The sequence below is a fragment of the Herpailurus yagouaroundi genome, unplaced genomic scaffold (genome assembly GCF_014898765.1).
Source record: "Herpailurus yagouaroundi ecotype Mexico unplaced genomic scaffold, PumYag 163, whole genome shotgun sequence".
Classification (NCBI taxonomy): domain Eukaryota; kingdom Metazoa; phylum Chordata; class Mammalia; order Carnivora; family Felidae; genus Herpailurus; species Herpailurus yagouaroundi.
In genome coordinates, this window is record NW_024412404.1 from 50,534,610 (window position 1) to 50,547,423 (window position 12,814).

General features: G+C 49.2%; 1 protein-coding gene across 26 annotated transcripts in view; it reads left to right on the forward strand.

Annotated features, from left to right (window-relative positions):
• Nucleotides 1–12,814, forward strand: part of TCF7L2 (transcription factor 7 like 2) — a 203,638-nt gene that overhangs the window by 127,561 nt on the left and 63,263 nt on the right. For 6 of the 26 annotated variants that reach the window (XM_040486450.1, XM_040486448.1, XM_040486453.1 and 3 more), the window contains one exon: nt 41–184. The exons of 18 other annotated variants lie outside the window; for them this stretch is intronic. In XM_040486450.1, coding sequence (XP_040342384.1) covers nt 41–184 — 144 coding nt within the window. The remainder of the gene's footprint in view (nt 1–40; nt 185–12,814) is intronic. 2 more of the 26 variants (XM_040486449.1, XM_040486455.1) reach the window with 1 other exon arrangement.

The window sequence follows — 12,814 nt, forward strand, 5'->3', positions numbered from 1 at the left end:
CCCTCCCAAGCCTCACTCTGTTCCCCTTTCTTCCTGGCAGCAGTGCCCCCTCCCTTGCTGCACTCAGGGACATGACTGTCAGCACCTCTACCCCCCCTCAGACTTCACTGTCAGCACTCAAGTCTTCAGGGACATGAAAAGGAGCCACTCCCTACAAAAGGTTGGGGAGCCCTGGTGTTTGGAGGTAGGTCTCGGAGCAGAATGACGGTATGAGATGAGCTAGCTCTGAAATGCAACCGCCCGTCCAAAGTTCACCCCGCGTTAGGGCAGGCTGCACCCACCGTGACCCCTACATTCCCTCCGGGTTGCCGTCACATCATCGGGTGCCGTGATGTCTGGGTGTTCTGATCACCGATAGGTTTATCATAGCCATAAGAATGCTAGTTTGCGAGGAGAGGGTGGAGGGTGGCGCACCCGTGAACCCAAGGTGCCTGGCTCCCCGTAAAGGCTGCATGGTCCAGGGTCATGTGGAGCTTCCGTGAGAATGATGTTATCCCATTAGACTTGACCCCCAGGAAATAATTTCCTGGGACGTTTCACAGCTCCCAGGGGAAGAGAAGTTACTCCCTCGACTTTGCCTTTGTTATTAGTTATTTAGAACTTAAGGATTTTCTTGTAGAATTCAGGGCACTGAGAAATGCTCAGTCCTCTGCAGCGAGTGATACCTTCCTGAGGCAGCTGTGAATGGCTTTCCTCGCAGCCGTGCTTGTCCAAGGACAGGAAGCATTGTTAATTTCTTTTAAATAATTCAATACTATGTCAATACCCCATATTGCTCCGTGCTTGGGAGTGACGGGTCCCTTCAAATTAGTAGTCTCAAAGCATAAAGACCATGTAGAACATGCTTTCGTTCTCAGAAAAGCAGAAGTCAATGCAGATAAAAAAAATTTTAAGTAACTCTTGAGACCTGAATGGCAAATGATTTTGTATTAATGCTGGGTTTTGTTTTGTGTGTTTTTTTTTTTTTTTTTTAAGAAAAGTGAATATTTAAGAGCCGATTAGTGAAACGTCTATCTTTTAAAAAACAGTTACAGCACACCTACTACGTGCTGGGGGCTGTGCTGGGCGCTGGGACTCCGGGAACAGGGAACAGGCCTAGGCGTAGAGGAATATGTAACACGGGTACACACGTCTTGCCTTCAGCGAGAGAAAAGGTGTACTCGTTCATCCTCACCAGCTTGTTTTCATGTAAGAAGTAGTAGGCAGCCCTTTAAGAGAACTGAAAACATGTGGAGAAACATAGAGAAGGAAATGTGCACACCCACCGTCGTTTTACCCATTTATAATCCCTTAATATTTGGCTGTGTTTCTCCCCCGTCATCCCTGTGTCGAAACTTTAAAAGTGTTCCACAGGATTGGAATCATACTTTGTTTGCACTTTTGTATCTTCTTCCCACTTGAGGCGACACCGAGGGTGCTTCCGTGCACCGCAACGTGTCCTAACTCTGGTTAGCAACTCGGTGTGTTAGTGTCCTGTGAAAATCTTCCTATGTGATGGCCCCCACTTTGGCCAGATGTAAACAAAACTGAAGATGTTCCTGGTCTCTTTGGAAACGCCCTCTTCTCCACCCACGATGGTGCCCGCACTCCAATTTCCCGGGCCGGTGAACACGTAAGGCCCGTGTTCTTTACTGGGTCTGGGTGTGACAGGACAGGGAGGCCTCCCTCTGTGTGCACCAGCCCATGGCCTGAGCAAAGCCTTTCTCAGCAGCCCCTCCCTGGCCCAGGTTTTAACAAGTGCAGCCGGCTGTCCATTCTGACCCTGGATGATAAGGCCACACACCGCACGTATAGCTATTCCTGCCCCAGCGGCCTGGCAAATGGTAACTCATTAATCTTTGGTCAGAGTTACGAGGCAGATAAAGGAGAACTAGGCACCCATTTTGAGTATGAGGAAAATGAAACAGAAAGACTGGGTTTCTTCTTATAACTCGAGATCTCTGAGGCCAGCAACTGCGTTCATGTCTCCGCTTTGCCCTCAGGACACAGAAACCTCTTCTGGGGGAAGCCCTGATATGCCCCGCTTCCAGCATTGGGTCTAAATCCCTAAATCGGGAATAGGCCAGACACGCAGACGCCCCCTCATGGGCTGTGGGGACTTGGGCAAGTTACGTAGCTGCTCTGTGCCTCAGTTTCTCTGCCAGTGAAGGGGGGGGTCACACAGGGGCTGCTGTGAGCATCCAGTGAGCGGAAGCGTACAAAGTGGGGCTTGGCCAGAGTTGCTGGCCACCAGCACAAACACTCGGCAAGGTTCTAGGAGCATGTGTGTCCATGCGATGGGCTTGCTTTGCTGTGGACGTTTTCACGGAAGCTACTTAGGTATTATTTGCAGTACTTACTAGTTCAGGATTTGCGGTGGGATAGGGAAATCCCAGCGTGGCTGTGCTCCAGGTGGCTCTGGGTTAGCACAGCAGAACCCACACCAGAGTAGAGTCAGAGGTAGGGGGCGCCTGGGTGGCTTAGTCGGTTAAGCATCTGACTTTGGCTCAGGTCATGATCTCATGGTTATGAGTTCAGACCCCGCTTCTGATGAGTCCCGCTTCTCTCTTTCTCTCTCTCTCTCTCTCTCTCTCTCTCTCTCTCTCTCGCCCTTGTGGGATTCTCTCTCCGCCCCCTCTCTGCCCTAGCTCACGTGTGTCCTCTCTCTCTCATAGGATTGAGTCCAGCCTTCCCTCACCTCTGTTGGCAAAGGGCTTCACCCCTCTGTGACACACTCCGTGTGTCTGTAAAAGGGGATGGGGGTGGCAGACCAGCCTCGCCTGCTTCGCCAGGGGCAGCTACCAGGATCCCTGGAAGTACTGATCAGAGTGAGATGCAACACAGCGCCCCCTATGGGCCAGGCACTTCCTGTAAGCACTGAGCTACCAGTAACTCTAGGACCCGCCGACAACCCGGAGAGGGAGATGCTGTGATCCCCTTTTGCAAGTGAGCCACAGGGAAGTATAGCAACTGCTGAGGAGCACACGGCACAGGGGCGTAGCCTTAAAACTGCTGTTAAATGAGGACTATGGCAACGGCACACGGTTCAGGGGAGGATACTAACCATCCTCCACTTGCTAACGAAGATGTGTTGGGTCCTATTCAACACTCTCCCCTCTCAGGGGCTGGGAGGAAGCTTTTGATTCAGGACATTCACAGTCACATCGGGTGACTTTGTGGCATTCACCAGTGCCACACGCAGGGTACTTTGTACCCCAGCCATACTTAACTTTCGTCGTCCCTTCCCTGTCTTTTCTTACAAGGCGGCTGGAGTCTATCCCTTGAGCCCTCCCTTCCAGAGAATTAAAGTTGGTAGACCAACTGAGTAATTATGACTAAGAAAATCAATATTCACCTGGCCGGCATGAGTCACTTCTTTCTAGTTAGCTATTCACATACCTTTTAAAGCTAGCCACACAGTCATTACATTGGGGCTATTAACATGTCTAATAGTGACCATAATAGGGCGGGACCCGTGGCATAAGTGCGTTCAGATAAGAAAGAGTGTTTTTTCCCGTAATTGCTAAGTTAATGCTATTTTCACGGAAATGCTGGCAAGCAACCTTTTAAAAAGTTCTTTGTCTGAATCCTTCCCTTATTCCCTGCTTCCCCCTTTTCGGGGGTTGTATAAACTTTTCCTGATCAGTGGTTGGATTAACAAGATGGCAAACGCTGTCCCTTTTGGTGTTTTGGGTAACCTACCTTTTTGCTAGCGAGGAGCCTATTTTTATTTCATATTTAAGGATATGGGAGGGAGGGAGTGTGTGTGTGTGTGTGTGTGTGTGTGCGCGCGCGCGCGCCCGCGCGCGTGTATTCAGGGGGGCACATTGTTGGTGCTCGTTAAATCTCTCAATTTACACATTTAACAAAAAAAAAAGACGTCTGCTAACTTTGCAAAGCTAGTCGCATAGACAGGGAGTGAACCATTTTGGCGAGGAGGAAATGAAACTTTTCTTAGGTTTATTAGACCACATCCTATAAATCTGTGGCTTATTATATGTCTGATTTCTAAAAAGCGTGGCATCACAGCTGAAGTTTTATTTTTGCTTATTAGTCACTGAAACAAATGTAGATACTGCTTCATTTCCTTCGTACTCTGTCTTTCAATACATGTTATGTATGGAAAATCTGGATTTACACAACAAAGTACATTAAAAGGGAAGTATTTGCTTTATAAGTCTCTGCATTGCAACTTTGCAAGCATTCTGTTAAGCTAGAATGTTTAAGTTGTCGTCTTACTTCTGACGACATAGAGAAGCAGTGAGAAAACAGTACAAGTACCTCTCAAAGGCCAAGTTAATATTGTGACAGACGTCCTTCCATTCTTTCAAAAGGTGTGTTTTAAAAATCACAGACGGGCCTCACCTCATACTGTGTGCAATTGTTTTCTGTTTATTTTACATCTCTGGTGATGGAGACACCTTCCTGAGTGTGATGTGTGCAATGGAGACTCCCTGTAAAACTTTTCATGGTTGTCCATTCAAGACATGAGTTTCCCTCAATGTGCTTCGTCATGGCCCCAGTGCAAACAGACTGTCTCTAAAATTCCACTGTTACAGGGCAGTTGCATCACAGGCGGGAGCGGATGTGAGTTGGAAATGACAAGGCAAAATGAGTCCAGACATTCCATAATGCCCTCATGATGCGTGGGACCCGTAGCTTCGTGCATACGGCCGTGGACCATTCTGTGCCAGTGCACCAGCAAGTTTCCGCCCCCAGCCAGATTCGTTCTCAGGATGGGATCGCTAGTGGGACCACCCACATTATTGTGTTATTTCCTCTTGCTCTCATTGTCTACTCGTAAAGCGTCCCGTTGAATTCTTGGAAGGTTCAGTGAGTGCGTTGATTTCCTCTACCCGTTAGTCTCCTCAGTCATAGAAATGGACACCGTCGTGCCCAACCTGGGATCCCTAATGGCTCAGTGGAATCCCATTCCCAGCACATCATGATGTAGCCTGCTTCCTACGTGATTGACCCAGCTAGGACACAGCTTGCACAGGGAAAATAGGCCCAGAGCGGGAAAGGATCATTCCAGGCCCTATTCCCCACGTGTTTGCCATTCCTTGGACTGCAGGCTGTGAATGCTGTTCTTTTCACTTCTTACTTCCTCCCGCCCGGTGAGGCTGGTCTGCAAAGTTGGAAGCCCAGGCACACCGAGCACACGGAGGGCCTCTGAGGAGCTCACCCGTGTGGAAGGTGTGAGTGTCCGCTGCCCTGCATCCCCACCTCTCGGGCCGCCTCACATCCGCTGGGACGCCCCAGGCTGTATCACGGCTCTTATCTTTGTGACTGCCTCCTTTCCCCTATTCCTGTGAGTCACATGTTTTCTTTGCATCCCATGTGACAAAGGTCATTAATAGAGAAGACTTGGCTTTTGATGCGTGATCTGTTATCACCCGCACGGTTTATTGTGTTGGGTCCTCCCCTTTTGTAATTCTGTGAGGCAGCAGAGCACTTTTTAAAGGGCTAAACTGTGTCAAGGGAGAGTTGAAATTAGCCTTCAGATTTTTTTTTTTTTTTATTCCTTAACACGTTTCCCCCTCCATCAGATGACTCGGTCGGCAGCTGAAGAGAGGGAGTGGATGCTTTACACTAGTGGTTGTGACCTTACCTGTCACATCAGTCTGTGTGTCTGCCTGTCTGCCGTGATCTCTCTGTTTCTCAGAGTGCTGCTTTTGGTGTCTTTAGTGACGTCACTGAGGTAGATGCGTGGACTTTAAATTTTTTTTTTTTTTCTCAACGTTTTTATTTATTTTTGGGACAGAGAGAGACAGAGCATGAACGGGGGAGGGGCAGAGAGAGAGGGAGACACAGAATCGGAAACAGGCTCCAGGCTCTGAGCCATCAGCCCAGAGCCCGACGCGGGGCTCGAACTCACGGACCGCGAGATCGTGACCTGGCTGAAGTCGGACGCTTAACCGACTGCGCCACCCAGGCGCCCCAGATGCGTGGACTTTAAAGAACAGATAGGAACCGTATTTCAGCCCAGACTCCGGAGCTGCGTTTATTCATTTTTATTGGGCAGTTATTGTCAGGTAAGCAGAGTAGGAGATCTCAGTTTTCATCCTTCCGTACCAGGCCAGTCCTCTGCACCTTATTCAAAGGGTATTAATTACCTCAGCTGCTGGGAGCTTAGCAAGAGGCAATACCAGGAAATAGATCGTTTTCCCTCCTTCATTTCACACACTGCCAGCTTTCTCCATCACATCTCCGAAAGTCCCCTTTCAGGCCTGTTGCGTTAAAAAAAGGCAGTAGTGAAAGATGTCCCCGCCCTGTTTTGGTTTGCTGCCGGGAGGAAGGTGGTAGAAGTGGCCTAGGATCCTTGGTGGGGCCAGGTTCAGGTGCTGGCCGTCCCTTCCGTGGCGGTCCTCTCCCATCAGTCGCTGGCCCCCTCTACTGGAGCTGAAAATGAGGAAGGAGGTGGCCTTTGCACAGCCACGGAGTTCTCAACTTTGCTAGAAACCTCCCGGGGCCCATGTGCCTGTCCCTGTGCTCACGCACGCGTCTGGGGCCGTGCCACCCAGTGCGAGCACGCCGTCTGCTGGGCCGCCTTTCTCTCTGGGAAGGTCGAAGAAGAGGACTGCTTGTGCCCACAGTGAAGGTTTCTGTTTGGGAGAGTCCGTTCCTTCCCCCGTGGGAAGGAACTAAAGTCACCAGAGAAAGAAGGAGAGAAGCAGGGGAGGTGGGGGGGGTGGGAATCGGTGTGACGGAAGGTGTGCGGCTGCCCTACTCGGTGTATTTCCCCGCCCTGCCGGCCACCGTGTCTGCCAGGCTCTGTCGGAGCCCCTGCACCGCAGCCCCGCTCCCCGGCCGTGGCCTCTTGCTGCTTAGGAGAACAGAGCTGGCGGGAGAGGACGTGGGACGGAACATGAGCTATGGGGCCGGGGCGGAGGGATCGGGGAGCTTTCGATCATTGCTGCTAGGCCTGGCTCGCCACGCTGGGGTTTCTGGCAGGCCCGGTGGTTCAACGGGAGCCAGGGTGACAGGTGAGAGGGCCCCTCTTCCTGCGAAATGAGGGGCCCCTCCAGCAGAAAGTAGACAACATTTGTGACCGCCCGGAAAGACATCCAGTCTGTTGGTTGTTCACAGCTCCGTCGCTCGGATGTTTCTTTCCTCTGGCCGCTTTTTCCAGAACACGTGAGAAAGACGGCTGGAGGTGAGCGGAAGAGGAGAAGATGGCTTGTCGCATCTTCTGCGGGCTTCAGAAAAGCGTGCGGTTCCGAAGGGAAGCGGCGCATCTCTGGCCCTGCGGCTGTCCTGATGCGCGGCTGTGTTTGCTCCTAAACGGAACGGGACCTCCTTTCTCCTTGGCCCTGCCCTGCTTTGGACGGCAGCGCGTACTCAGATCGGGTTCCCGTGCTGGCCTTTCCTCACTGCAGTTCTGCTTGATTGGGCCACCTGCAACTGTCCGTTTTTCAGTCTGGCGCTTACTACGTACGCTTTTGTGCCCCTGATTTTAGGTCTGGTGACCAAGGTTCTTTTGAGATGTAGGTTTTAAAAATAAGTAAGTAAATAAATAAGTAAACGCCGACGCATAGACAGACACACACACAGCTGACCCTTGAACAACGTGGGTTTGAACCGCATGGGTCCACTTACAGGTGGATTTTTTTTTGGATGGGTCCAGTACAGGACTACAAATGTACTTCCTCTTCCTCACAACTTTCTTTTCTTTTCTGTTTTTAAAAATAGTTATCTGTTTGTTTTTGAGAGAGAACACAAGCAGGGTGGGGCAGAGACAGAGAGGGAGACACAGAATCTGAAGCAGGTTCCAGGCTCTGAGCTGTCAGCACAGAGCCCGAGCTGTCAGCACAGAGCCCGACGCGGGGCTCGAACTCACAAACCGTGTGTTCGTGACCTGAGCCAAAGTCGTATGCTTAACCTACTGAGCCACCCAGGCACTCCTTTCTCACAATTTTTTAAGTAATGTTTTCTCTTTTGTAGCTTCCTTTATTGTAAGAATATAGTATATAAGACATGTGACATATAAAATATAAAGTACGTGTTAATTGATAGTTTATGTTATCTGTAAGGCTTTTGGTCAACGATAGGCTATTAGTAGTTAAGTTTGGAGGAAGACAAAGTTACAGATGGATTTTTCTTAACAGTTTATTTTATGGGTGAGAGGGCGTGAGTGGGGGAGGGGCAGAGAGAGAGGGAGAGAGAGAATCCCAAGCAGGCTTCTTGCTCAGCAGATGGATCTCATGACCTGAGCCGAAATCAAGGGTCGGATGCTTAACCAACTGAGCCGCCCAGGCGCCCCCTACATTTGGATTTTTGACGATGTGGGGTTGGTTTTCCTGATGCCTCCCCGCTCTGGCTGTTCAAGGGTCAACCGTATTTTAAAATCTGTCATCCAACAACATCGACTTTTCTTTCGGTCTGTATATAGTTTTGTGAATTTCCACGTGAATCTGTGTTACCACCGCTGCCATCAGGATACAGAAGGGCTCCATTGCCTTATACACACCCGTCTGCTGGAGGTGTGTCACAGGAGACGTGGGGTTTAGTGTGACCATTTTTACCATTTGAAAGGCAGCATTGACTTGCTTCGTCTCTCTCTTGGAGACGTGCGTTTTCTGCTGTTGGTTATCAGAATCTCTGCTCTGGTCTTTGTGCCTGCTTCGGGAAACGAGACGTAACCGTGGTGCCTTGCTTGTGAGCTCGTTAGTTATTGACAAGTCTTGGTGGGATTTTCTGGCTTTTATACTGGCTCTTCTTGGGCATGTACCCAGTATGCTTTGGGCCACCTCGTGGATTTAGGGGAATTCAAGCTAAGTTTGACAGTGACCAAAGGAAAAAAAAAATGAATCAAGGATAAAGGATGTACGTTATTGCCACCAGTATAGACGGCAATGTGATATGAAACAACTTCTGGAATATTCCGCCTTGAATTATCTATATTACTCTTTCGCAGATGTCGGGACAGATTGTCAAGGTTTAGGCATAACGTGTAAAATGAAGATGGTGTGTTTTCTGTAGATTTTGGTGGCCCAGCGTGGTTCTCCCAGGCTGTCCTCACTTATGCCATTACTTAGGTGAAACCAGGGATTTTGAGGTGCTTTCGTGATCAGTGGTACGTCCCAGGTGCTGGGACAAGCAGGGGCGTGAGCAGGGGCGTGCGTGGCAAGGCCGTGGTGGTTCAGAGCTAATGCTTTCCTAGGGGAAAGTGTGCTGCAGGGACATGTATGTGATGAGGATCCTGTGCGAGTGCCTGTCCTCCTCTTGAGAAATGAGCAGAGGTGACCTCAAAGGTGCCCCGCTCAGAGGGTCACACTTGACTGGACAGCAGATGACGCCTTTGCCGTGGATTCTGCTGGGGAAGGTACAAGCGATCGTACACATGTAAATTGTTGTGTCATCTAATTCCCGTCTTTGTAATTACTTGGAAACCTGCCACTGCAACCAGTTGAGAAGTGGAAACAGTGACCCGGTGCAGAAAGCAGAAATTGTAGGGGGGAGAGACATCCAGAAACACAGTCGTAACTCTCCTTCTGGCTTTCTGGCATCTAAACGCCCCCTGGAATCGGGGAAAAGGATTCTAACTGCCTTCTACAAAAGTAACCCAACTTTCCTGGCTCCGCACCCCTCCTCCCAGCCTCTCGCTGGCCAGGCTGAAGAGTTTGGTAGATTCAGGGCATTGGTGATTCAGCTAAGACGAGCGAGTTTTGCTGATAAGAAACTTTCATTGTCGGGCAACAGATTCCTGTAGAGGAGTGACTTCCAAGTGGGAGAAGAATGAATGGTTTCCATTTAAGGAAGACAAGAGCAACAACACACACGAAGCAAAGCAACACAAGCCTGGGTACCTCGGCAGAACAAGAGGAGTACAGCAGGGTAGAAGCAAGTTGCATTTCTGCATCCGGATTGCACTGATAGAGGACTCGAGACAGGCGGCAGCGACATTCTTTTCCCCCGTGGTGCAAGTGTAAGCACGGGGCCCGGTGCCACAACTCTCCAACTTGCTTCTAGAAGAGCACGCAAAAAGCTCAGCTCCTCTCTGAAAGTCCTCGCCATTTGTCTGATTGACGTTGGAGACGTGGTACCGTTTCTACCAACACCCACATGAGAAGGTTTATTTATTTTTTTTATTTGGGTGACAGATCTCCTGTTAGGGCACTAAAAGATGAAAGCACTGAATATTTGCTTTAGAGAAACACAGTGAAAGGTTCTCTCATCCTCCCAGCTGAAAACTGATGGGCTTAGAATTCCATTAACCGAATTGACTGTCTGCAGTTAAACTTACTGCCCCCCTCAAGGCATGATTAACAAGTGGGGTAGAAAGCCAGGTTGGACAGTGGAGGATTGTACTGGATTCTTTTTGCATGTTGAGTGGAACAGGGCCGTTTTGCGGAAATGGAGGTTCAAGTTTGCCCAAAGAAATTCCTGCCTTCTTCAGTGTCGATCTCCTCCTCCTGGGTTTTTAATAGCACAGTCTTCCCATCGGATTTCCTCTCCCTGAAAACAATCCACTTGTTAGTCTGGCTTTCAGGTTTAATGATAAAACTGTAATTCTCGCAAGGCTGTTTCGGATGAGATCTCTTGCCTCAAAAGACGAGAGAACGTTGTTTCGGTACTTGGTGGTAGTTATTGCAGAGATTGTAATGAAACGATCAGGAGCCTGGGGTGGAGATTGCATGAACTCAAACTCTGGCTTTGCTACTGGCCAGCTGAATGACCACACGCATCTTCCTGAAGCCCACCTAGGGGTCTAAGGTTTCCCGTTTTGTATCTACCTTCATTTCGTGGGAGATTTCAGTGAATCTACGTATGTAAGGCAGATGGCATATGTGGAACCTGGTAAACATCTGTCGACGTTAGCTCTTCCTTATTAATTCTCAGTGGGTATTTTTTAATGCATCTCTTTGGTGGGAAGAAAGAACTCGCCCCCTGGTGGTGGGGGGTGTGGTTTAGTATTAATACTCCCCACCATTTGTTAGAAATTGCAGTCCTTCGGGGCATCGGCTCCAGGGTTTCAGAATATTCTTGTTTTGCCCTCACAGCTACCCCATGAGAGGAAAACTAACACTGTTCCCTTCCCATTTTATATATAAATAAGGTAGTGGTAGCTTGTTGAGTGCTTCCTATAGAGCAGCTCTGGCCGAAGTGGTTTTCATCTGTTAACTCATTTCTTCCACCAGGTTGGTACCGTCTTCCTCATGGTTTTAAAGAGAGGGAAATCGTGGCACACAATTTTCAAAAAGAATGTGCCCATGGTTCCGCTGCCTGGTTAGGGCTGGGGCTTGAAGGCTGAGTCTTCATATGTTTGCAAAGGCGAGGGGCTCACCTCCCTCTCATGCCGGCTCCCTCTGTTCTATAACATGTGCATGGGCCCAGCGCACCCCCGTCATGGACGGGAGGCATTGAGCAGACACACAGATGCTCTCCAGATACGCCGGTTTATGATAGTTGGAAAGAAAAGTCTTTATTACCGGAAGTTGTGGCTTCTGAGTCTCTTGGCAGTTGGCAGCCTCGCTTTTTGTTTTGTTTGGTTTTGTGTGTGTGGCTTTGTTTTTTAAATAATTAGAAACAGTTAGACTCTTGTTACCACCCACGGTAAAAAATTGCTGGGATCCCGCAAATGAAGGGAAAAAAAATTAGGCCATTTGGTGGAATGATTAAAACAGGTCTTGCAAGAGGAAAGTTTATTTTTGCCGAGCGGGCTTTCGATGTGTAAATGCTGAGGAGCCCCTGTTTTTCACCTCCTCCTTTGTCAGGACGCAGAACCAAATAATGGTAAAGGGGATTGCTGAGGACGGGAGGGGTTCCGTACAAGGTGGCTCTGGGAGGAAGCCCACATTTTTTGGTCCTTATTAATGGTATGTCTTCTGTGTGAGTGGGTGTGAGGACCAGAGCATAAAGCATATATTTTGCGCAGCGTGTGGTCCTTTCTGCCGCATTCCACTCCCCATGATGGTGGGCTAAGTTAAGGAGGCAGAGGAAAAGTCCATCATGTGGACGGCACCGTGGAAGTGGGAGCGAGCCAGGCCTCTTCCCAGGTCAAGAGACTTTCCCAGGTCTCAGTGTCCCTGGGACTCTAAGACTGTACTCTGATTATTCAAGCTGCTCCCCACTTGCGTGCATTGAATGACATCGGTGCCCTTGCCTATCTATGTTGTTCCTCTCACTCACACCCTTCCCAACATTGAGGATGGGCCATGGGTCAACTGAGTTGATGCCTTCGGTCAAGTCAGACGTGCTGTTCTTTGGAGATCCTTCACCCCCTGCCATCTCCGCCAAAACCTTCCTTGGAGTTTCAAGACTGTAAGTGGTCACATGAGTGAAGAGATGATTTCCTAATCCTCGTGGGAGCCTAAGGATTTGCCTTTGTGAAAGAAGCAACGTCCTGCTGGAGGGGTGTCTGTCTGTGTGTCCCATTTGAAACCACATTGCTTTTGACTTCTCTTCTATGATGATTCCCAGGCAACCTCCTCTTGCCATCCTGATTGTTTAAATTTATGGGTTGTTAGCAAGCAATATTTTGATGCTATTCTTCTAGCCAGAGGCCAAGATCCCTTGTGGAGCAGTGCCTGAATTTAATAGATGTCATCTGGACACCAGGGAGGGGCATAGAGCAAGCAGCACTGGGGGAAAACGCTTAGAAGTAAGATACTACCCCTAATGCTACCATCACCCGGCCTCTTCTTTATCCCTTTCAGGGCAAGGCATTCAGAGTAATTTTTTTTTGGTGATACCACAGTATAGTATACAGTAGCCTATAATTTTAGGACAAAGGGTACAGTGTCTTTTTTTTTTTTTAATTTTTTTTTTTTAAAGTTTATTTATTGTGGAGGCAGAGAGAGACAGAGCATGAAGGGGGGAGGGTCAGAGGGTG